This window comes from Amblyomma americanum, chromosome 9 (assembly GCF_052857255.1).
Source record: "Amblyomma americanum isolate KBUSLIRL-KWMA chromosome 9, ASM5285725v1, whole genome shotgun sequence".
Classification (NCBI taxonomy): Eukaryota; Metazoa; Arthropoda; class Arachnida; order Ixodida; family Ixodidae; genus Amblyomma; species Amblyomma americanum.
This window is the reverse complement of record NC_135505.1, coordinates 16,373,911-16,399,969: the sequence shown is the minus strand read 5'-3', so window position 1 is coordinate 16,399,969 and position 26,059 is coordinate 16,373,911. Positions and strand designations below refer to the sequence as shown.

General features: G+C 46.0%; 2 protein-coding genes and 1 pseudogene across 5 annotated transcripts in view; 2 read left to right on the top strand and 1 right to left on the bottom strand.

Moving 5' to 3' along the window:
• LOC144104185 (bestrophin-4-like) overlaps positions 1-2,618 on the bottom strand; it is a 156,671-nt gene extending 154,053 nt beyond the window's left edge. The window contains exon 1 of the mRNA XM_077637051.1: positions 2,482-2,618. The gene's annotated coding sequence lies outside the window, so the exon portion shown is untranslated. The remainder of the gene's footprint in view (positions 1-2,481) is intronic.
• A 645-nt stretch (positions 2,619-3,263) lies between these two features.
• The window catches only part of LOC144105749 (uncharacterized), an 80,461-nt gene continuing 57,665 nt past the window's right edge, over positions 3,264-26,059 (top strand). For 2 of the 4 annotated variants that reach the window (XM_077638852.1, XM_077638855.1), the window contains exons 1-3: positions 3,328-3,788; positions 11,010-11,153; positions 25,900-25,943. In XM_077638852.1, the coding sequence (XP_077494978.1) occupies positions 3,485-3,788; positions 11,010-11,153; positions 25,900-25,943 (492 nt within the window). In that variant the 5' untranslated portion in view covers positions 3,328-3,484. Of the gene's footprint in view, positions 3,789-11,009; positions 11,154-25,899; positions 25,944-26,059 lie in introns of all 4 variants that reach the window. The other 2 variants (XM_077638854.1, XM_077638853.1) reach the window with 2 other exon arrangements.
• Positions 18,971-21,003, top strand: LOC144105056 (uncharacterized; annotated as a pseudogene).

The following is a 26,059-nucleotide window of genomic DNA, read 5'->3' as shown; positions in this document are numbered from 1 at the left end:
TTTAGAGGTGGTCTTTGTGGGTATTCGAGTCAAATTTGAAAGCCCTGCGTGAACCCTATAATTTAGAACTAATTTCTAAAGATCGCGGCTCGCAGTAGCTCGCAACCGATTAGAGCGACACACCTCACCATGCGTCCCCTACCCCGATGACGTCAGTAGGCAGACGGGGCTAGCTTGAAGGCTGGCTCTTCTGCTCACTGACGTCATCAGGGTAGGGAAGTGCGGTGAGGTGTCACTCTAATCGGTTGCGAGCTACTGCGAGCAGCAATTTTTAAAAATTAGTTCTAAATTATAGGGTTCACGCAGAGCTTTCAAATTTGACTCGAATACCCACAAAGGCCACGTCTGCAGATCTGTTGCACTAGAATATGCCCATCGAAATCATTTCATGGTCCCTTTAACTCTACCCCGTCCTACCCTTAAGGCGGAGCTTCAGTGGCCCCTGGATTTTTGCTGTACTCAATGCAGTCGGACTCAAATCTGCAGTAAAGGCAGTAAAGCTTCACACACATTCAGCACCGCCACACAGAATTCCTCCATGACAAAACAAGTAGTCCATCGGTAAAGCTTTTCTTGTTACCTGAACAAGACAAAATCATAAGCTAATGAATTTTGATGCCCCTTGTGGTTTGACATAGTAAAAATCACAGATCTGATCTCGCTTATTGTTGTGAAAGTTATTTGTTACAACACAGATGCGCTGCAACAATTTGCTGCGGACCGTGGCCTAATCTTACCACCTACTGTATCCAACTGTGCTGTATCCTAATATGGGTAGCAGCGCCGGTCTTAAAAGTTGCCTAGAATAGGGTGTTTCCCCTTCCGTGGTTACGGGCCAGCGGTTCCGTCGTCTAATATATTCTGCATTGCTGGCGATCAGGAGGATGCGTGCTTGCCCGTGCGGAATCTATTCGAACGTGTTGGTTCTCCTGACATAGCGTTTCCATAGCGATGGTACTCTGAGAGGAAATCTGTCGTATAAAGTAAGAATTATTTCCTGACAGCATTCTGTTTCTGAGTTCCCGCCATTCACCATTGGCTGAAGTGACCGCACGCCCTGATATTTAGCCAATAACGAAGACCGAACGCTGGGTGGAGCCATTCTGTTGTTCCCCTTACCTGTGCTTTCGTTTCCCGAATAAACAGTTGACAGTCAGCGCCCGTGGTGTCGTGTTCATCTCTTTGCCCTTTGTCCTTGTCATATTCGCGCAGTCTTACATTTTCTCGAAGTTAACCAACTAGCCAGCAGTAATGTTTGCTAAACAGGCTAGTGTGCAATGTTCAGCAGCAAAGAGCTCTAGCTGTGTATAATCAAGGCACGTTGGGCACAACGCTCGGCGACCGCGCAGCTCACGAAGTCCCCTGGTCTAAGCAAGTTCTGCTAGTTACAATGATTAGATAACGCTGAACTTCTCGTGCAGCTTGCAGAGAGCAAAGGAAATACTCGCAGTCCTTACAACGATGCCCTAGCGCAATAAATAGGGTCCGGCATGTGATGAAATCAACACTTCGATCCTTATCGTGCCTGCGCCCCCAGGCTCCCCTCTCTTATTAATGGAAAGCATCATATCACTCATCGACACTAAAACCCGGCTTCGCCCAAAGTATGGCGACATTACAAAGCTCGCGATTTGTCGAAATAGTCTGATGTCATCAAAGGAGGGAAATACGAAATATTAACTAGTAATAGTACTGGTACGTACTAACCCGTACAAAGGAAGAACAGAATTAGATTAGACTTGCAGTGTTTTCGCATAACTAGCCCGTAATTGTGCCAATTACGTGTCCCCGGAATTTTTTTTTTTTATGTCCGCTGTTGGGCCGCTCTGGAACAGGAGGGTCTGCGGCATCCCATAGCCTCCGGATAAGAAAACTCTCAACGCGAAAAGCGCAGCCAGTTGCGATATGCACGTGCTCTTAAATTCAGGGGATATAGGGAGGGTGTACGTCCGCGAGACAAGCCTGCATGCACGCTGTGGCCGTCAGATGAATGTAAAACATGTGTGCACACACAAGCTGCAGAGAAAGCGCAAGAAAGGTGATAGAAGCACGAAACAGAGGACGACGCACACATATATATGACTTCAGAACCGAAGAGTACAGTACACGGCACGTGCACTGACGAAGATTGGACGCGGTAATATAAGTAGGAACGTACAAAGATATCCAGTGCCTGTTATGCAGGCTCGCTAGCTTCTACGTACAGAGGCGATCAAAATAAATGCGAACAGCGTGGTGCCTGCACGTTCCGCTGTTGATACAGTTATGCACGACTCTAGCGTATCTTACGTACCAGTCAGGTACAAGCGCGATGAACAGAAATATACACAGCGGAACGTGCAGGCGCCACACCGTTCGCATGTATTTTTATCGCCCCTGTACGTTAATTATGCTTCGTGAATGCTGAGTCGATCAATGCACCGCGATGCGACAGTGGAAGCCTTAACACTGAATGGCGCCGAAGGGAGACCATATACTCACAGTTTACGGTGCAGCCACGCTAGGTGAGGTGGTGGTGCAGGCCAGGGATGGCGAGCGAAACGTCCTGTAGCAGAATGTGCCCGGTTGCGAAGCCGCGCAGTCGACGATCGACCCGTTTGGGCGGGCCCGCGACTCGGTTGGCTCGCACTCAGAGCCAGCGTCACAGTATTTAGCGAACCGTTTTTATGAGGAATATGTGAATGTAAATAACGCTGACCGCGCATCATTTGCAATCAAGCAGCGGCCAAGTTATCTGGGATAACGGTTGCTTTCTGACGAAACGCTGATTTGGCCCTTAATTCAGTCGAAAATGAAACTAGGGCAAGTAGATGTGCGACTTTTTTTTTTTAAAGTTCGCACAGAACAGGGAGTAGTATCGTTATGAACAAATAAAAACAAGATAGCGAATTATTACAGCAATTCAACCACAACGCTTTGCTAATTCTAGATTGGAAACTCCGCTCAAAAAGACGACTAATCTCAATTGGTACTTTTAGGTTGTAAGAGATCGCCGTGCCGCCTATTTGTTGAGATCTGAGTTGTCGGTGGCGTCCGACAACTTTAATTGTTCACTTACGTTCGCGTTTTGTGTTTGTCTGAAAGCCCCAAATAGCGTGACAGTTAGTTAATCTCAGGGCCTTGGCTCAAATTGAGCGACGAGTTTCGATATAGGGGCCTTGTGAGGAGAGGTCTGCTACCTGTGGTTTCAACTAGTTCGCTCTAGCTGCGACATCTTCGAGTAGTCTATGACTAGGCCGTCTGGAGGCGGCCTCTGGTATCCCACAGGCACACATTTCCCGCACCGACTACCAGCTGATGAGATCATCGCCGCACTCGCCTTCGTTTAGTGTGCGCGGCAGCGGCGACGCAACCATGACAACGGTCGGCGGGCGCCACTGCTGCTGACGGCGCGAGGGATCGACGCCGTTGCTCCGACTCTCCGGCGCTCCGGCTGAGTAAAAACCGTGCGTGCAGTGCGTTTTGACAGCTAGGCCTAGCGTTGATGGCGTCGAGTTCGCTGAGCCAGGAGGACGTGGACCACGACCTCGAGGTGCAGTGCTCGCGGCGGTCGCGCATTCCGCACGGCGCGGGCGGCGACGCGCACGGCGGCGCCGCTGGCCGTGCGCGACCCGTCGGCGCCCGACTGCGAGGCGCTCGAGTGCGACCACGATGCGTCGCCCAAGCCGCGGCCCAAGGACAAGCGCTGCCCGCGGCCGCCCAACAACAAGTGCAAGGCCCAGCGCGAGCGACGCAAGCTGCGAGAGAAGCGACGCAGCACCGGCGTCGTCCACCTCCAGTCCACAGAGGTGGGGGCACACTCTACATGCATGCATTTCGCGGAGGTCCGGCACCAGGGACTCGTGCTACATTTCCACTTCCGCCAAGCGAGTGCTGTGCCGCGATGCTCTGTCAAAGTGCGAGCTGCCACTGTGGTATCTCTTGTCAGCGTGTTCAGTTTCCTCGTGTTTGGCCCCTTTCGTCTGACCATCATCCACGCATACAGCTTTCTGTCAAGAGCCTGACGGAGGCACGGAACCGCTGCTCTTGAACCGTCCACCAAAAAAAGTGACTAATGTGGTCTTGCCCCAAAATTCAGTCTTGCATGGAGTCGATTCCAGAACAGAAGAAAATGTTATAATTTACATGTCAAATTGCGCATATAACAATAATAATTGGTTTTTTAAGGGAGGAAATGGCGCAGTATCTGTCTCAAATTGCGCATATTATTTTATAATTTACGCGCGCGGTATTTAACACAATTTTAAGGTCTGTTCTCGAGTACTGGCTGCTACGAGCTATTTGGTTTGGCATGACAGGAAGGATGAAGATGTACTACGGGGCCACTTCATCGCCCTACAACCACGCTATTCCTTTCGGTCTATGCTCGGAGCATATAAACTGTAGAGCAGAGGTGCCGTTTTTTTGTTTTTGTGTCAGCTTAGTTTCTACATTTTTGCAGCAATTGAACAACTTGTATGGAGGATGCATTTCGTTTTGAAAGTAAAGAAAGTTGGGGGGGTCGGGGGGTCTTTTAGTCAGGAAGGCAAATTAAAAAAAAGTACTCTCCTAGGCACGAGAGTAAGATTTATTTTCTTGCACCAAGATTAAGGGGGCATGCTAGACTGAAGAGTCAACTTTTGGACTACTGCACCAATTGAGATACAATTTTCAGGCATGGTGTGTCTTCTTCTCATTGGACCATATTCAAAATTTCAGCTTCCGAGTTCAAAGAAAGAAACATTATAGCTGTCATACTGAGCAATCAGGTGTGTCAGCTTAGGAAAACTATCTTTTCAAAATATTGGAGATATGCTGATAGTTTGCAATTAAATATCTTCTAGATGGTTTATAGTGCAGGATAAGGCCATTCTTTAGTTTTTGATACCATATCTGTAAAATGTCATCACTCTAGAAACAAAGTTCAATTTTTTTGTTGTCATTAAACGTCATACATCTCGAAATATTTTTTGTTAAAAAATATTTAGCGACCTAAAAAGTACCTTGTCTTGTTCCTGAGAAAATTTCAGTCGAGAAACCACCTTGAAAGCAGCTTTTGGAGATGCAGTTTGGAAATGATAGTTTTCCTAATGGTTTTTTTTTCTTAAAAAGTACAAACTGAGAAAAATGAGTTCAAAGACTTCAGAACATGCTATTTTATTTTGGAATAAAAAAAAAATTAATCAAGGTGCCCTGCTTCATAGGTCAGGCCCTCCTCTTCAACACAAAGCTGCCCTGTGGTAAATTCTTCAAGCCTTCTTTACTCTTTTTTTCAGCTTTAGAGGTGTCCATCGCCCTTGCCTACGCTCGTGAAATATTTTAATGGGTTGTTTGCTGGACGTCCTTCATCATTTTGACTCCGCGTTCTAGTTCCAGCTTGTCAAACACTCTCTTGATGCCATGTGTGCCCTCATTAAATCCTAGTACAGCCAAGGCTGTTGTAGTCTCCACAGTTCTTAGTGATGCAAATTTTGTCTTCGGGTGATGAACCATCATTGGAGCTTGAAGGGCTCTCTTCGGTCGCCAGCAGCAGGCTTGGGCCTTGTGAACGCACAAGCAGACGCTCACTTGCTGGCGGTCGCACAGTACTGTGTAGGCCTCGCTTTCATGGTGCGTTTTCGCTTCCCGAAGCTTCTCAGTGTCGAAGCCTTCGGTGCGAGCATCTTCCAGTCACACCACCGGCCACCCGCTGTTTGCAGTAAACTCACAGAAGGAAGAAAAGGTAACAGATAGCAAGCGTCGAACACAACCACGGCAGGAGCGACTCCGAATGGTGCAAAAACAGCGTTGGGTGGTCAGTTAGTACATTTCCGTCAGTCCAAGCTCCTGTTTCGGTTTTCCAACCACTCTGCAGTTGCCGCGGCCTGAAGTATGCCTTTCTTTTTTAGCTTTTCATTAGTAGCCTTACTTGTTGTCAATAGAAGGTCTTCCGTGAATAACAAGCGCGAAAGCAAACTTTCTAACGTAGGCATTCACTTCGTGTTCGGTTTTTTGCCCTCACTGCAGCCGCGTCTTGAGAAGAGCGTTCATAGACGCGTTCGACGGCCTACTACTGCCTTGTGAAAAGAATTAATTTTCTTCTTTTCTACTGCTCATATGACAACCAAACTTGGTGAGAATATTCTTCATTAAGCCAGCAATCCAAAACAACTCAAACTTAAAATCCGCATTTTTTTTTCAGAAAATCAGTATTTTAGCCCCGCATCCCCTCTTGAGCCCTGTTTCTTCCATTTTTCTCCAAGCGTGCCATGGATGTGCTGGCACACTATGAGCAGCAGTAAGATTTGTTGGAGATTTGTGTACAGTGGGAGCCTGCAGTGGTAGGGTAAGGTGGTACAGCAGTAGGAGCCTACAGAACAATGTTAATCAAGTACGTAGTATAAAGAGAGTGTATAAGAATTGTATATAAGCGGTATAAGAAGTGCACCTTCTTCTTGCGCTCCGCTGATGATGGTAGTGCCCACATGTTGCCAGACTCTTTGAATTTCAAACAAATCTCATCGTTGGAGGCTGCTGTTCTGCATAACTGCAGCCACTGTGGGAAAACAGGGAGACGAGAATTCCAGTATTGATCAGTTCATTTTGGTCTGATTAATGATGCGGAGTGTTGTTCTGCCCTCAGCAAAACTTGGCAGTCTGCTTTGTCTAACGTCAGGCAAATGTGATTGCGTAGCATGTCTGTCTGCACAGGCATGGCATAAGACTAGGATAACACAATGATTATCGCGTTGGAAAAGTACGCTTCGTCATGGCTTCCATAGGAATCACTGCTAATCCAAACACAACCAGAATCCCTTAGCAGGCCGGTGGGAAAGGTGCTGTTGGCTTTTTCCTGAACTTCACATAATGTTCTGCCCTCTAAGTGACTAGTAGTAGGTCGGGTATCACGTACAGTTCAAAAAACATTTTGGCTGTCAAGCAGCATGGTGAGCTAATAGTGAGTTCCAGTATAGCAGGCTTTGCGTCATTGATTACTTAGTGGAATAACGAGTCAAGACTGTGCATGTGCGGAACGCTAATGGGAAAATACCGTTAGCATACAGATGCAATTTTCAGAAGTTAGCATTGCGGCCTTTGCACACGTAGTGTGAAAACATGGTGTTGTCTTTACAAGCAAGAGATGCCCGCTGCAGCTGAATAAGTAGTCGTTGGGGTCCCAATCAGCAAATTTCCAATAAATAGTAGTGTTATTGCCATTTTGGATGACTGACCTTGTTTGTTTCAGTGACCAGGTTCAAGCTGCAATTCAGCCCAGTTTTTGAGGTAGTCACAATTCTGGCGCACCCAGTCTTGGTAGGGCCTCCATCTGAATTGCAACCGTCTACGACTGCTCAGAATTTGGCGCAACTGTTCGAAACGTTGCAGAAATAAATTTCTAGCTTTGTCATGGGGTTTTATGCATTTACACAATTTAACACGAAATTTATTTTAAATTTTCAAAGCTCTATTTCGAGGATTACGTGTACTGTGTTGGAAAGGATTCTTACTCGAGCAGTTTGTACTTCGCCCTTTCTTAACTAGATGGCGCCACTATTTCTTCAGTTCTTTTTCACACAATTTTGATCGCCAAGGTTTTGCTTGGACATTTTGTTGGCACACATAAGTGTTACTGTGTTAATTGGATTGAAGGCCGGGACACATTTTTAAAATTTTTTTTCTTAGTCCCAATGTAATCTATCGATTAATTAGTTGTAAAAGACTTGTATATATAGCAAAATAGCATGAGTGGCAGCCATTTTTAAAAGGCTTTTCGACGTCATGTAATTCCAGACAATGTTTAATGTTTTCGGAATGCTATACCATAAAGCTCTTGGAATAAATTGCTTGCGGCCTCCTACCCTAATTTGCCTTAGGTCTGCTATCACACTAATGCTATACTAAAACTGTCTAATGTCACTGTGAGTTGAGGTTTGATCCTGGCTGCAGCAGTTCCATTTCGATGAGGGTGAAATGCTAGATGCCCATGTACTGTGCGATGTCAATGCACGTTAAAGAACCCCAGGTTGTTGAAATTATCCGGAGGCCTCCACTACGGCGTCCCTCATAGCCCGAGTCGCCTTGAGACGTTAAACCCAATTAAACCAGATCAAACCAAACCAAGCTTCTTGAAAGGAACCACAGTTTTCAGCTTTGAGTGCACTTGCATGTGCTTGCATGAATGTTATTGTTCATAGTCCGAGGACAACGCGGGCAAGACAAGCAAAAAAAGAGTGCAAGTGGCAACTTTCATTCGAAGGTTTACTCGAACATGTGAAGGATGTATGCCCATGGTAGTGGTGACAACTGGCCGGTTGAGCTCAAAACATTCTGAGCTCCAGAATCTCACACTCCTGAAAAGCGACAGGTGGATAGTTGACGTATATGGCTCCTGCTTTAAAAATAAGGCAAAAAACTTAATCATCTCCCGAACAGATTGATCCTTGCATCTGAAGATAACCTTGGTCTTTCAAGTAACAGCTTACACCTATACTCGTGACAGTCCATACAAATTGTGCTTGCATTGTCGTGTCACGCTCATATACAAATGTGAGTATGATTGGCCATTTGTTCCACAGGTGCCTTCGATGTTTCGTAAAAGGAGAGCTGTGGCGTCAAGCCACTCGATGAAGGCTGCCTAATTTTGATGATTATGAATTTTTATAGCGGAAGGGCATCTATGGCCAAAGAGTGCCATGGCACAAGGTATTTTAGATTTCTCAAGGTGGGGTCAAAGACCCATTTCCCAAGCATTTTACCCTAAATAAGCCGAGCACCAGACCAGGGGGAAAGCTTGTACCCAATGTATCCCTGGTGGGCACCCGGCGGCACTGGGAATTGAACCCCGCACCTCTCATGTGCGAGGCGTATGCTCAAGCACTCGGCCACCACTGCTGTATTTACGTCGTTCCTAATGCCTAATTTTCTTATAGGGCACCCTGGGTTGTGCAAGGTTTTGTGACCTTGATGCCTCTCAAGAGGCCCAGTCCATTCATAAGCCTGCACCGTGACTAGACATGGCTGCACATGAGACATAGTTGCTGAATTTGGGTCCTCGTGCTTTCTTTATGATGCCTTGAGCTTTTTGCCAGACGCACACCGTTTGTACATTCTTTGTTCAGCCAGTGCTCATCCTTCTTTTGCTTTCATTTTGGCACTGTAAAGACAAGTCCCAGAAAGTTTGCTTAAGGCCCAGAATGTGTGGCTCAAAAATTGGTGCATCCCCTGCCAGTTCTGTTTATGCATGGTCATGAGAGTGAGTTGTGTCGATTGCATTGTCTGGTGACAAGTGGCAGCCAGCTATGAACATGTGTCACCAGGCATGTGCACCAGCTGCAGCAGCAGTGAGTGGCCTTCTTTCTGTGTGGGATGCTTTTGGCCAGGCTCCTCAAGCTTGCACCCAGTGACCCATATGTCATGGCTGGGCTCACGGAAGTGAAGTCAGGATACCTCTCTCAAGATTAAAGGGGAGTGCAGTATCATGCAACCGACAGTAGCATGCTCATCGCTGCTTGCGCCAATTGTTGGGGCACACGCAGATGTGGTACGATCCAGTGGAGAGGACAAGCTGACTCTGTGCATGCCGTTTTGCAGCACCAGCAGTAGTTGGCCTAGTTCCCCTGGTTTCGAGTTATAGCCATCTCATCTACACACCCCATTCGATAGCAAGAAAAGACAACTATGTGCACATGTACAGTGCTACTGGTCCAGGGGCACAGCTACTCGACCTTGGTCTCCACCTTCTGGTGGCGGCCATTTTAGGCAGTCGAATTCAAACAAGAGGCCCCAGACCGTGATGCTTCCCTTTGGCCATGTATGCACCCAGTAAGTCGCAGCTACTAGTGCTTGTTCAGTGGCAGTCATGGGTGGGGCCGTCATTGGGTTAAAGGGACCCTGGAATGATTTTGGTGGCCATATTCTATTGCAACAAATTTGTACAGGTGATCTTTGTGAGTATTTTAGTCAAATTTAAAAGCTTCTTCGTTAGCCTTATAATTTATAAATAATTATTAAAAATTGCTGCTTGCAGAATCACAACCAATTAGGGCGACACCTCATTGTGCGTTCTTAGCCACCCCTTCCCTGATGACGTCAGTGGCCAGTCTGAGCGAGCCATCCCAGTGGTCGTGCCTAGGTGTTGTAGGCGGGATGGGGCTGGATGGAGAGCAGGGGAATGCAGTCCTGACCTGTTTTTCTTATTTTCTTTTCTGGTGTGTTGGTGTATATAAGTTGAGGGGAGGGGGGGTTTAAGGAGGAGCACCATTTTAATCACTTATATCTTCAGTGTTAATGAAGCTAGCCTGAAAATTTTTGTGGTGCTGCGACAACTGATGGAATAAAATACCATCAATTTGGGCTAGATGGTGCATACTATTTGAGACGGAAAATAATAGCACTAAAGGTAAACAAACACAAGTAAGACGGATGCAGGACAAGTGCTAAATTCATCTAACTTTATTCGCTGCCAAGCCAGCAAATATAAAGAAATTACAACGCATGCGCAGAAACAAGAACAAGAAGCATGACGTGTGAGCGATACTTTCGTCTGCCTTTTCAAGACTGAGGTGTAATATCGTGAACAGTTTAGTTGATGCCTCGCGTTCTTGTTTTCTGTGCATGCCTTGGAATTTCTTTATATTTGCTGGCTTGGCAACGAAGATGAAGTTAGCGCTTGTCCTGTGTCCGTCCTACTTGTGTTTGGCTACCTTTAGCGCTATTATTTTCAGTCTCAAACTGATGGAATTCCTATCACTGGTGGGCTTTTTCTAACCTAAGTAAATGTTATTTCATGGTCTCTCCAATGGTTTGGGAACTCATGGTACCCATAATAAGGCTAAGCAGCTGCAATTCCTTCTTTCTCAGAAAAATGAAGAAAGTAGCCCAAGTGAGGTTGAGAGTGCTGTCCTTGTCGACAGACTATGCGCAACATACCATTGTTCGTGGGTCTGGGCAGCTCTGGGAGAAAGTGAACTGCAGTGCTTGTGCTACTAGTGTGACACGAAGCAGTCCCCAGGCTGGGCACAGGTTAACCAGGCTCTCCTCTCTCCCTGCAGAGCACGGGTGGAAGCACGGGCGAGGAGGAAGAGCTGCTCAGCATGTCGGCCGAGACGCGCCGCAACACTGCCCTCAACGAGGGGGGGCTCCACCCAGAAGGTGTGCTTCCTGCCACCGGCCCGACACTGACGACCTTCCAGGAGGTATACGTGAGGCACATCCCTCTGTGCAGTGCTGAACATTCCCCGCAAGTGTGCAAAAAGTGCTTGATGCCTTGTGAACCTGTTGCCATCTGCAACCGGGGCTGTATCTTCAATGCCAAGGTAGGGAAGAAGCAGGCTGGAGACCAGGCAGTAGGTGACTATGGCATAGGCTCTAGGAATAGATTGGGGGGAGTTGTTAGTAGAGTTGCAGAGAGAAATAATTTATTGATCATTAAAACCTTCTTCTGCAAACAAGAAAACAGGAAATGGACTTGGAAGAGCTGCAATGGCGCGGCGAAAAATGAAATAGACCTCATACGCTTACCGTAGGATTGTGCAGGATGTTGAGGTCCTCGGAAAGGTGAATTTTAGCGACCACAGGATGATAAGGTCTCAAATTAGCCTAGATTTGAAGAGCGAACGGAAGAAACTGGTGAAGCGAAAACACATTGAGTTAGCGGTTAGAGGGAAAGAAGAGGAATTCAGGATATCGTTGCAGAACAGATATCCGGCTCTAACTGAGGATGACAACCTTAATGTTCAAGCGATGAACGACAATCTCACAGTTATCATTACGGAATGCGCAGTACAAGTAGGCGGTAGGTTGATTCGACGGTATACCGGCAAGCTATCTCAGGCGACAAAAGATCTGATTAAGAAACACCAAAGCATGTGGGTGCCTACCCCCACAGATAATAGAACTGGCAGAGCTATCAAAGTTAATAAATGCAAGGTAGCCGACATATGGAAGTTTAATATGGAGAGAATCGAGCATGCACTAATGAACGGAGGTAGCGTAAAAGCGGTGAAGAGGAAACTAGGCATCGGTAAAAGCCAGATGTATGCGTTAAGAGACAAAGAGGGCAATGTCATTAGCAATATGGATAAGGTAGGTAAAGTATCTGATGAGCTCTATGCAAAGCTATACAGTAGCCAATGTAATCAGGATGTTAAATGACTGAGGCAGTGGCACACAGCAATGGGACATCCTGCCAGTAAATAAAGAATAAGTAAAGAAAGCTTTAGGAGCAATGAAAAGGGGAAAAGCAGCTGGTGAGGATCTGGTAACAGCATACCTATTGAAGGACGGAGGGGAAATTGGACTAGAAACTAGCCACCCTGTATACACAATGCCTTATGGCCTTGACCGTACCAGAAGCTTGGAAGAATACTAATATCGCCTTAATCGATATGAAAGGAGATGTCAAGGACTTGGAAAATTAGATATATCAACTTACTGTCCATTGCCTATAAGGTATGTACTAAGGTAATCGCTGATACTCACTACAGCCCTTGTCTTCAACCAACCAAATTATCATGTAGCATTTTGTAAAGGATACTTGACAATAGTCCGTATTCACGCTATCGATCAGGTGATAGAGAAATGCGCAGAGTACAGTTAAAACTCGATTTAACGAAGTTGAGCAGAGCCACAAATTATTTCATTAAATCGGGAACTTTGTTAAATTGAGTAATGCATTCCTCTGTCAATTATTTTGATACAATCGATTGTATGGTACAGCAGCATCCAGAAAGCTACCGTGGTATCATATTTGCGAAGCATAAATACGCCGAAAAATGAAACTGCGGCCCGTGGAAATGACAGACACCGCTAGCGCGGAGTCAACTGACGGGCTAGTTGGTTTCATGGTGTCTTACCAGCGCAAGAAGACGCGAACGATGGAACACGAAACAAAGACAAACGAGCACTGAACTACGCAGTTCAGCGCTCATTTGTCTTTGTTCTGTGTTCCTTCGTCCGCGTCATCTTGCTCTGGTAAAGCACTGCTAGCGCGTATGAAAAGAAGCAAAAATTATTACCGCAACAAGAAGAGCCCCAGGGGACTACAAATTTATTTACCAGCAAAAAAATTCTGTAGTCTTTGCTTGCATGCAAGCAATGGCCGCACGGATTTCTCATAAGTCTGAAGTGCGTCCAGCGCGTGTTCGGTCCCCTCGTATGTTCCGGCAAACTGCCGCAGCAGGTCAAGGCCACCCATCACTTGACCTGGTGTCGGCACAGGAGGTTCGTGTTCGTCAGTGTCATCGTCAGCATCTTCGGCAGCCTCTCCCTCCATGCTGCCTACAAGCCCCAAGGTACCGGTGTCATCCAAAACTTCCGTCGTGACTGTGGTTGCGTCGGAGCTCACATAGTCAATGAAACTTATTTCTATGGGCACCTCATCCACTGAGCGTGATACTTCCAGGCAGTGCTCATGCACGGCGCTCGCGCAGTCCGGTGTAGCTTCGGTAGTTTCAGAGCCTAGCGTATCGAAGCCAGCAGCCCTGAAGTAGTTGACAGTTACCTATTGCTTCGTTGCTCTCCAAGCCGCCGCCACCATCTCAACTGCCATGAAAACGTCGATCTTTGTCTCGCGCTTCAACTCCAGGTTCAGAAGAACTCTGTTGACGACTTGACGCCTGTATGCGCACTCAAGGCTATTAATAATTCCTTGATCCAGAGGCTGAACCATGGACGTTGCATTTGGGCGGAAGTAGCGAAGCTCCACGGTGGTCAGCTCAACCTCTGCCACATAGTGGGCCGTGTATTTGTCCAGCAACAGGCAGACTTTCCTTTTCTGACGGCGCGTGTCGCTATCAATTTCCTGAAGCCACGTAGCGAAAATGGCACGCGACATCCAAGGTTTTGAGTTGAAATGTACTTCACAGGAAGCTGTTTTGTGCCTTTAAAACACCGCTCTCATCAGCATTGTAGACGTTGCTAGGAGCGTAATTTCCAAGAATGTCAGGCACGTTTTTCGACAGCCAGTTGCCGACTAAATCCATGCTCGCAGAGCTCGCTTGACCACTGAGCACTTTCCCGACGATGCTGTACCGTTCTTGAAGCGCGACAGCCAGCCGGGACTTGCCTTGAACTCGTCCTCACCCAGCAAGCACGTGAACGAGCGAGCTTTTTGTTGGAGCAGATCTCTGCTCACCAGGATGTTCTTCACCTGCAAATCCATCAACCATGCGTAGAGGGCCTCTTCCACCTCGCCATGGGGAGTAGTCTTATGCGCATTGTTGTGGGAGAGATTCCCCGACGAAGTAGTGCGGAGGATGTCATCTTTCCATTTCAATATGGTAGAAAGAGTACTGGCTGGAATGCCATGTGCTACAGCCACATCACATTTCTTTTGTCCACTCATTACAGCACGAATTATGTCCGCTTTCTCTTACAGGGTAAGCTTTTTTCTTTTCTTGTGGGGCTTCATGTCCGACAAGCTAGTCAGTAGAGTAAGCGGTATACTTGCTCGCACACACCACGTCCGCTCCCACAAGTAGCAAGGCTAGACTGACTGTACCACTTCTGCGTCCACTAGTAGCAAGGCTAGATTGACTGTAGGTGCTATAGGCCTTCGCAAAGAGAAACGGAAAGAGAAAGAAGGGCGAAAGCACGGGATAATATCCGCAGGATGGATGGATGGATAAGGCTGAACCCTTTATATCGGGCGGTGGCTCAAGCCACCTAGCCAACCGCGAAAGCGCCATCTCTGGCATGCGACACGAAACTTTTTTATTACTGGCGCCATCTGGTCAACTCAACTCAAAATTATCTCGTTTTCGCGGCCACGCACTCGCGAAGAGCGCTCGCTCCCCTCTGGATCGGCTATGTCGTTTTGCGCAGCGCAGATTGGTAAAAGTGGGACGAAGGCACTCCGCTATGTGGCCGTTGGTTGGGGCGTTCTGAAGGGCGAAGCATGCCACGGAGGCAAATGCAGCAAAGAACGATTGACTGTGCTTCTTTGCTGCAACATGGATGGCTCGGACAAGCTGAAGCCATGGGTAATCGGAAAATACTGAAACCCACGGTGCTTAAAGAACATTCGCCTGCTGCCATGTCACTATAGAAGCAACAGTCGTGCATGGATGACGGGTTCTTTGTTCGAAGAATTTGTTCGTTACTTCGAGAACAAGATGGGCTCCCAGTGCAGGAGTGTCGTCCTTTTTCTGGACAATTGTGCTGCCCACCCGAGAGACCCGTCGTTTCTTCGGAACGTTAAGCTTGTTTTTTTTCCTGCAAACACTACAAGCCACTTGCAGCCGTTGGATGCCGGCGTCATAAAGAACTTAAAGCACTCGTACAGGAAGTCCATCGTAAAGCGCTGTCTGGCGCGTATTGATCGCGGACAGCAGCCTGCGATCGTTTCAATACTGGACGCTATGCACTACGTCGCTTCAGCGTGGACTGCAGTGAGCGCGTCAACTGCACAGCTCTGTTTCGCGCGGTGTGGCTTTCGCATGGATGGCGGAGAGCAAACTGCCACGGAAGCTGAAGAGACGGAAGCAGCCTCTCATGATCAAGAGCTGAGTGAAGCTTTGAATGCGCTGGGTGCCACGGGAGTCACGTATGACGACTACGTCGCCGTGGATGCTGCTGTCATGACGTCCGAGTGTCAGAGTATCGCCGAGATCGTTGCAGACTCGGTCGCGAGTGAAGCCTCAGACTGTGATGACGACGAGGAGCACGAGCCGCATGATTCCGGGGCATTGGCGGACCCGAGCTTTGGAGAAGCCGTCGCGGCTCTGGACCTCCTCCGCAGGTACGTCGCACCTCAAAGCGACGCTGAGAGCAATGCGGCTTTCCAGGCCATCGAGAAACGCGTGATGTTTTCCAGCGAGCGGAAAAAACGGCAATCGACCATTCTCGATTTTTTTGAAGAACTAAGCTCACTTGATGTCGAAATAAATTGTTTCAAGGCAAAGCTGCACTGTTTTCATTAATTTTCGGACCTTTCCTCACTGTTGCGTTTTCCCAGCTGTTACGTTTTTTTTTCGCGGTCCAGTGAAAAACGTATGAACGGGGTTCCACTGTAATATCCCTGTAAGGGCCACACACAAACTTTCCCAAGACCCATGAGGGAATAGCCTTCGAAATGCACGCCCCGTGGTTTCAGTGATCAGCTCTCCGGCTGCGAGCAACGGCGCGCTTGATCGCGGATGTGATGCATGTGCACAGGAGCTTCCAGGTGCCACCCACAGATGGCGCCAGAGGCCGTGGCTCATTCAGATACCTGCCATTTGCCATTCAGTTAGTCTTCAGATACCTGTACATAAGGAATGCTGACATGAAATGAAGAAAGCGAACTAGAAAATTGACAAGCAAATATCTGGACAGCAGTAGGGGGCAAATCAGCAATTATCGGTTCAGAAAAAGGTTAACGAAACAGAGAGACCTCTGTGGAAAACAGGTATGGTGACGAAATCGGCACTGGGAACATAAAGGATCCTTAAGCAGGAAATTGCCAAAGAAAATATCTATGATAATTGTAGGGGAAGCTCTTTGTTGTTTGAGGCCAGGACGGGAGTTTTACGGACTACGACATATAGAGTCAGGTATTACGAGATAGACAAGTTGTGCGTCGGTGTGCGGAGAGCAGGAGAAAACGGTCGAACACTTCATACTTTTCTGTAAAGGGCTTCACCCTACAGTGGAAAGCGGCGGGGTTGATTTATTCAAAGCATTGGGGGTTTAAGGACAGTGAAGGAAAAGTAGATTTTAAGTGGGTAGAAGTAGCCAAGCGAAGGTTATCTGATCAGTGGCTAAAATCAAGACGAATAAAATTTCACAAGTCATGGCTAGGTGTCTTGAATCACCGTCTGATTTAAAGGGTTCAGCCTTATCCATCCATCCATCCATCCATCCATCCATAATCATCATCGTCAACTTTTTCTTTTGCCGCGAGCTCCCGCTATCCATATCGGCATCAGCTCCAGCGTTTTGTGGCGGTCAAAGGCACGACAGTTGCGGTAGCGTGGTAGTTCAGCATAGTTATGGCTTTCGCGTGCTGCCACTGAGCATTTAGTTTTAGCTCAGTGGGCAAGCACCCTAATAGCTACACAGCTGGGAGTTTGTTGTCGAACATGGCAAGCGTGTGGCGGGCAGGAAATTCGACGTGGCCGAGAAATGCGTCCGACGATGCTGCAACCAAAAAAATTCATTGAAAAGCACAAGCTGCAAAAAGTGCGCTCTCCGAGGCAAGCCATGGAAGTTTCCCGAGCTGGAAGAAGAGCTGCTGTGCTAAGTGATGGAAACGCGGAACAACGGCTATGCGTTGACAGCGGACGTGCTGCGCGACTTCTTGAGGGATGAGCGTGCAGCTCATCCCACACTTCTTGTGGGATGACCTCTTGTTGGATGACTTCTTGTGGGATGACCAGCTTGGAGTTGGAATACACTGCGAGTGACAATTGAACGTAGAATAATTGCTGCTCATTTCCTGATTGGTGTGTTTTTACTTAAAGTAATTAATTTATTTATTTATTTATTTATTTATTTATTGATACTGCAGGCCAATAAACTGGCCCTAGCAGGAGGGGCAATACAGTAAAAAGTGTGACAATGCAAAACAACAATAAACACTAACGAAAAATAATGCTGGGTGTAGCAGTGTTACTCAATGAATACGCTCTGGCACCAGCACAATAACGAACAAAACATGAAGAGTGGCACATGTGAAATAACAGGCGGGCAATTTTTACTCAGAACAACAGAACTGTTTCTGGGGAGAAAAAAAAAAAAAAAGGCATCACAAAGTGAAGGAGTTAGGAAAACATAACAGATTGTGAACACTGGTTTTGTTTCAGTTAGTTTATGGAAGAAAGATGTTTTTCCAGCTCTTCTGCAAAGTTTTGTGACTGCAATACATCGACAGGTATAGAATTCCATTCATGTATACAGGGTTCGTGCGGGTCCTTGAAACCCTTGAAAACCCTTGAATTTGAAAAGTTTGTTTTCAAGGCCTTGAAAGTCCTGGAATTTTCGCAGATCCTTGAAAATCCTTGAATTTCCTAAATTTTTATTCTTAATAAACTTCCAGTGATTGTATTTAATAAAATATGAACCCACCTGCAATCCCGCTGTGATATTGTTAAAAATAGTGTGAGTTTCGTACAAAGTCAAGTAAGCACGTGCCTAGCGGACGCTCTTGAACGTCTGGCCACAATGACGCTGGCTTGTCCACCGTTTCCGCTCAACCATTTCCTGTGTACTTTCCAGTTGAGTAGATAAATGGCCGCCGCTGTGTGTGTGTGATTGCGCGCTCAAAGCGTGATATTTTGTGCACGTTTAGCGCTTGCGTGTGCGGTTGTACCGACACGTTTTGTGCACGTGTAACGCTTATGCGTGCGTGTGCGGTTGTATCGTCACGTTTTGTGCGTGTGTAACGCTTATGCGTGCGTGTGCGGTTCCGTCGTGACATTTCGTGTCTTTAGCGCTTGCGTGTGCAGTTGTATCGTCACGTTTTGTGCACGTGTAACGCTTATGCGTGCGTGTCTGGTTCCATCGTGACATTTTGTGCGATGTGTATGTGCGGTTGTATCGCGAGATTTATTGCACGTGTACGGCGGTATCGTGACATTTTGTGCATCTGCAGCGTAGTGTGTGCCAGTCAACGTGCGTGCAAACAATGCCCGGAAAATGCAAATTTCAGAGGTCGTGGCTGAACAACGACAACTACAGAGAGTGGCTTGCGCCGGACATGTCAAATCCGCACAAGGCAAAATGCAAATTTTGCTGTAAGTGTTTCGACATCACTGCCATGGGGGAGTCGGCACTAAAAAGCCATCTAAAAAGCGCAAAGCATAGAGAGCACATGCAAGCCGCCGGGAGCAGCTGCATAATAAGGAGCTTCCTGACCATATCTGAATGTCAAGCGAATGAACCACAGCCAGCGCCATCGCAGTCGTCAAACTTGATGGATGCATGCAAGAAGCATGAACTTGTGATATACGCAGAAATTCTGTGGACATTGAAGGTTATAACATCGCACTATTCATATAATTCGTCATCACAGGTGAATGAATTGTTTAAGGGGATGTTTCCAGACAGTGAGGTGGCACAATCTTTCACATGTGGTGAGCAGAAGTGCTCGTATATCGCGTGCCATGGTTTGAGGCCATTCTTTCTTACCTCTTTGCGGCGGGAGATAGAGAACAGCGACTACCATGTTGTCTTGTTCGACGAGTCTCTGAATGAGAATTGCCAGCAAAAGCAACTGGACGTTCATCTAAGGTACTGGGATGCATCACAGTCGGTCACCGTACGCTACTTCACATCTGTGTTTATGGGCCATGCCAGGGCTGAAGACCTGCAAGAAAAACTGCTTGGCACCTTAGAACCACTTCCGTTACATAAAATAGTGCAAATATCAATGGACGGACCCAATGTGAATCTCAAGGCATTCAGAGGCCTGCAGGACCACCTACAGAAGAACTATCAGGTGAGGTGCTTAGACTTGGGCAGCTGTAGCTTGCACACTGTGCATAATGCCTACAAGGCAGGTCTTACAGCAAGCAAATGGAGCTTGGACATTTTACTCTCAAGTGTGTGTAGGCTGTTTCTTGATGCACCTGCCCGGAGAGAAGACTTTGTAGCTGTCACTGGGCAAACTCTGTTTCCTCTGAAGTTCTGTGCACATCGGTGGATTGAGAACGTCGCAGTGATAGAGCGGGTTCTGCTTCTCTGGCCTGACGTCAAGAAGTATGTGGAAGTGGCAAGAAGCAAGGGAGTGAACCTTCCCAGGTGTGCTTCTTTTCAGAATGTTTGTGACTTTTGCTGTGACCCACTAGTGGTAGCAAAGCTCAAGTTTGCACTTGCTATTGCAATGACCCTCCAGCCATTTCTGACACACTTTCAGACAGATAAGCCAGGTATGTTCTTTTTGGCAAAGGACCTTGAGAATATTGTCAGAAAACTGCTAACAAAGTTTCTCAAGTCTTCTGTTCTCTGTTCATCAGTGGGAATCACTGGCCTCCTGAAGATTGACTTTGAAGATTTATACAACCATGTGCCACTCGAGAAGATAGATGTTGGTCACACAGCCGAGCAGCTTCTTAAAAACCACAAAGTAAGCGTGAAAGCTGCATTTGCATTTCGCATGCAGTGCAAGCAGTTTCTTCTGAGTGTCACAAAAAAGATCCTGGAGAAGAGCCCCCTGCAATATCCCATTATGAGAGACCTCTCTTCACTAGACCCCAGGCAGATGTCATCGAAGCCGGATGAGTGTGCGGAAGGCTTAAAGAAAGTTCTGGATGCACTCATTTCAGCAGAGCGAATCCATGAGCATTCAAAGGATACTGTGCTTGCACAGTTCATTGAGCTGCTACAGGAGCGCAAACATGAGTTGCAGCTATTTGAAAGGAGCTCGCATACACTTGACAAGTTTTTCTATGAACTTTTAAAGGTTGGCTCAGCATATGCAGAGCTTTGGAGGGTTGTAAAACTGCTGCTTACACTTAGTCATGGCCAAGCAAGTGTAGAGAGAGGATTCAGTGTGAATTGCCAGGTTTCAGTAGAGAACATGAAAGAAGTATCTCACATTTCACAGCGGATTATCTGTGAGGCTGTACACGTAGCAGGTGGAATTTTCAATGTGCCCATCACAAAGGAATTGAGAGCATCTGTGGCTTCTGCGAGGAGCCAATACCGTGCCTTTTTGGAAACACAGAAAAAGCAGGAAGCGTGAAGATGCGAAACAGCGGAAGAAACGCTGCATTGATGAAGAGATTGAAACTCTCAGAAGGAAGAAAAAGAAACTAGAAGCCGCAGTTGCAGAATTGACAGCATCAGTAGACTCATATGCAGAAAAAGCAGAGGTAACCAGTGACCTGACTTGCATCATGAAGTCAAACAGCCTAAGGAAGACTGCCAAGAGCAAGCAGCAGGAGATCTTGGACATCGACGTAAAAATTCAGGAGAAGCAAAGTGAGGCCACCTAAGGACTGAGTGAGTGTTTGCTAGGCTGATCTTCTTTAGCGAATAAATGTTTGCATCATCTAACACACTGAAAGTGGTCATCCGTGTAACGCACAATAATGAGAAGTGGTCGAAAAAGGAAATATCGCTGGAGCCATCGTTTTATCTGAAGACAAGTTTCTTTGTTAAAACGTTGGCTCCAGCGACAATCCCCTTTTTCAGTGAATTCTCATCATTTCACGCCTCTGTCTACCCCTGTACATCTGTCCTATTTGGATATCTAACAGGGAATGTGGTCCTTGAAAATCCACGCACAGGGCCTTGAAAGTCCTTGAAAACCCTTGAATTTTTGTCACATACACCAGCATGAACCCTGTGTATAGTACGCGGAAAGAAACTATTCATATGGGATTTTGTTTTAGAAAATATTGGCGTAAGTGAAAGGTTATGTCTGTGTCTTGTCTGGCGTGAACTTAGAGGTTTTACGCAATGAGGCTGCTGAAGTGCGCTTTTTCCATTTATAATGTTATGTAAAAATTGGAGACGACTTATCTTCCGCCTGTTTTCCAGCGTACTGATTTTATTTGCAAGCATTATTAAAGACGGAGAATCCTCTCTTTTATATTTACTAAAGATGAATCTGATAGCCTTCCTTTGAACACGCTCTAAATTCATTATATTCTTTTTAGTATGAGGATCCCATACAACTGCTGCATACTCCAGTTTGGAACGGACAAATGTGTTGTATGCTAACATTTTGGTATTTGCAGGTGCATTTCTAAGTTTCCTTTTCAAGAACCACAATTTGCGCAATGCTGCTGAACATGTAATGGAAATATGGTTTGACCAAGAGAGTTTACTGTTGAATGTGAGACCCAAATACTTGTATTTTTCAACCTCAGATATTATTGTGTTGTTAAGTACATAAGAAAATACACTAGGTTCTTTTTTCCGTGTGACTCGCAGCAAAACTGTTTTGTTTACATTGATTTCCATGCACCAAAGTTCACACCAATCACGGATAGCATTAACTGATTCCTGTAAGTAATTGCTGTCGTTCCTGGAAACAATTTTTCTAAAAATGACAGTCATCCGCAAATAAATTAACATGGACATCATCAGGAATTACGTCGACTATATCATTAATATAGATCAAAAATAAAAGTGGTCCTAATACGCTGCCTTGCGGTACACCAGAAGTTACCTGACGGATATTGGAAGTACATTTGTTTATTTCAACAAATTGCTGTCTATGGCGGAGGTAGGCCTGGATCCATGTTATAATATTTGTAGGAAGACCAATGCGCTCTAGTTTGTGGAGTAATTTTCCATGGGGAACCTTATCGAATGCTTTACTAAAATCAAAAAAGAGCATATCGACTTGCCCGGACGTGTCAAGCACCTGAGAGATTTCATGAACAACTGACACAGGTTGAGTTGTTGTCGACAGTCCCTTTCGAAACCCATGTTGAAATGGAGAGAGGACATTATGGTCTGTCAAAAACTGACGAATAAAGCCTGCGACAATGTGCTCTAATAATTTGCTGCAAGTGGTCGTTATAGAAATGGGACGATAATTCGATACTGTAAGATGGTCACCCTTTTTATGAATTGGAACAACTCTTGCGGTACGCCAGTCAGATGGTATTTCTCCTAATTGTAATGATAAATTGAAAAAGTCAGTTAAAAAAACGCATATCTGTTCCGCATACCTTCGTAAAAAAGCATTTGGTATATTATCCGGCCCGGCAGATTTCCTGACATCAATTTTTAAGAGCATATCCAAAACACCTTGCCTGGAAATCACAATGTCATGTACAAAAGACCTATCATTGTTATGATGTTCAAATTCATCCAGGTCAGAAAACACACTCCAAAAATAATCATTGAAGTGTTCGGCAATACTGGAAACGTCTTCAATTATTTCATCATTAACCTTTATTTTATGAATTGCCTGTTTAGATTGACCTAAAAAACGCCAAAACTTCTGTGGGGCATGTGAAATAAAATCAACAAGATCATGACTGAAAAACTTATCTCGGGCTGCTTTCACTTTTGTTAGTAATTCAGTTTTCAATTTTTTGGAAGACAAACTCTGTCTGCTATGTTTCTTCATTCGCTTTAGTTTTCGCTTAGTTTGGATAATATCTCTGTTTATCCACGGGTTTGATGGAGGTTTCTTGACACTTCTCAGTGGAATGAATCTGTTAATGCAATAAGAGGCTATGTCCCTGAACTTTTGCCATGAAAGCTCGACATCATCATGGACAACATTTAGGTATAGGTCTAAGTAATCGATGATTGATGTATCATCTGCTTTAGCATAGTCCCTAACCTTAAATCGTTCGCGTTGTTTTCTTCTATTCACGTTGATTGTTGATGAAAAAGAAATTAATTTGTGGTCTGAAATGCCTGCATCAATTTCAGCGGTTCCTTCATGGAAAGTTTCACTGAGGAATAAGAGGTCTAGAATATTGTCTCCTCTGGTGGAAACAGTAATAACCTGTTCAAGACTAAAAGTTAGCATCATATCAATGAGTATATCACAGGAAGGACTGTGCCCATAGCTCCAGTTATTCCATTTTATTTGAGGAAGATTAAAATCACCAGTTATAATTAAGTTTTTTCCTCTGAATTTCAAAAGGTGATCATATAATTTCTGCATAAAGTGATCATCAGCATTTGGTGCGCGGTACACAGAACATAGTATGAATGAAAAACCCCAGACAGAGACATTCAAAAACAAGCTTTCGTGGTTATCAATCTGATCTAGTTCTCCTATATCAACACTATTTTTTGCTATAACTGCGACGCCACCACCTCGGGAGAATCTATCTCTTCTAAACAGTTGGTAACCTGGCGAAATTATTTCATCATCCTGCACCCCGTCATGCAACCAGGTTTCAGAAATAACGCATATATGAGGATCGTATACTAATAAAAGATCTTGCAGTCTGTCTATTTTGTTGACAATGCTTTGGGCATTTAGTGAAAGCAGCCGAAACTGGAAAGACCGTGATTGCTATTCTGCCTGCTCTAGTCTCATTTCTGTGTCATCCCTTTTTGCAACTAGTTTCCGTGTGTTGTGTACGTCGTCCCAAATGTACAAGTCGCCGCCAACGCGAATCTTATCATGAACAAGCCAGACCTTTCTGCCGCTATCTTTTTCTTCTTTCGCGCTGTTCCAAAGTAGTCGGCGCTTGCGCAGCGTGTCTGCGCAGTAATCATTTTGCAAGGATATTCCTGATCCTTTCAGTTTGTGAGCATTCTTCATGAGGGCTTGTTTTTCAGTGTAATCCTGGAAAAACGCGATGACGGGCCTTCCTGTGGGTCTCTTCCCGAGTCTGTGAATTCTCGCTACTGAAACACAATCTACCCCCACCTTATCCTTGAAGACGTCTTCAATAACCTTCTCCCGTAGCGTTGTTTCCGTTTAATTAGGATCTTCGGTAATCCCAAAAACAATCAAATTCGAACGGCGGCTGCGGTTTTCCAAATCAACCAGTTTTTCATGGTGAAGTTTAAGTAGGTCATGCGCTGCGGTTGCAACTGCATATGTTTCTTCATTTTCATGGGTCTTTGCTCGAACCTCGGTCATACTGCATTCCAAGCTGATTAAACGCTGTTCGAAACAGTGTATTGCTGTCTCCGTGGATTCAAGGCGTTCTTTCAATGAAGCGATGTCAGCTCTAATTGCTTGCTGGCCACTCAATATAGACTCGAACATTTCATCAGCAGTCGATCCCGGATTTTCTTCAATGTCCCCACAAACGAGAAGCTTACACGAATTTAAACACTCATAGGCAATACTCAAGCACAGATGTGGGCGCGGCAGTACAACAAGAAAACGATCATCACTGCGTATTGTGCTGTTGTAACTAACCTGTACAAGAAGAATCGGACGCATAGTCAGCGTTGTGCGCCCAAGGCTTTCGCCGCGCCCACTGGTAAGTCCATCGTGCGGTGCTGTCTTTATAGCAGTTGAAGCTGGTGACGTCAGGAACCCGTGACTTGAAAACACTGCATCATCCGTTTTCGGAAAGAGGCACGAAACTGCATCGTCGATATGGCTTGATGTCACTGTTGTAAACGGCTTGGCTGAAGGCGCAACAAGGAGGCTGGCAGTTGGCAGGAACAAAGCCTGTACAAGAAGAATCGGATGCATAGTCAGCGTTGTGCGCCCAAGGCTTTCGCCGCGCCCACTGGTAAGTCCATCGTGCGGTGCTGTCTTTATAGCAGTTGAAGCTGGTGACGTCAGGAACCCGTGACTTGAAAACACTGCATCATCCGTTTTCGGAAAGAGGCACGAAACTGCATCGTCGATATGGCTTGATGTCACTGTTGTAAACGGCTTGGCTGAAGGCGCAACAAGGAGGCTGGCAGTTGGCAGGAACAAAGCCTGTACAAGAAGAATCGGACGCATAGTCAGCGTTGTGCGCCCAAGGCTTTCGCCGCTTGTATTGGTCGCACCCCGCAAGTTGACCCTCACATCTGGAAAAAAAAGTGCGGCCCTTGCACGCGTTTATACAGTATATAGAGTGCAAAGAAAATTTTATATAAATGTTTTAGAATTGGCAAATTTGGAAAGCAAAGAATGTGTTGGCCTGCACTATGGTCCTAGGAGGGAAAAAAAACAAAAACAAATGAGGTCAAAATAGCTAAAACAGTCGTGCAGCAACCTGATCTGCAAGATGAGTACTTAGACAGAAAACCAGTGCAGAAAAAACTTCCATTGTTCAAGTGTTTCCCTGCAATGCACATGCGCCGCTGTTCATGACAAAATTTTTTTAAGGTACTTCCCAGTTTATTTCAGCAATAAGATGGACAGCATAAAAAACAAAGCATAAATGCAACACGAAAATGACAAGAAAAACCTTTTGGCCATTTTTTGGGATTTCAGAGCCATGTCCCCCCTTAGCTTCTAAAGCAAAGGGAGCCGCACCCGCTGACTTGAGACAGGGCTCTATCTGGGGTCAGCGTGAACCAGTGACACCTGCAGTGCATTTCAGCCCCTGAGGAGACACTCACATGCTGTATTTTCCTTTTCAGTCCAGGCCATTTGCAAGGCCCTGCAAGTGCCGAAACAACAAAAGGTGAGTGCTTGTGGCAGCAGCCCAGTTCCCCATCATAATGCATTGACTATGTTTTGTATATTTCGTCCAGTCGTAACAAGACACGAATCACAGGGCACATGCTCTGCTCGACAGTT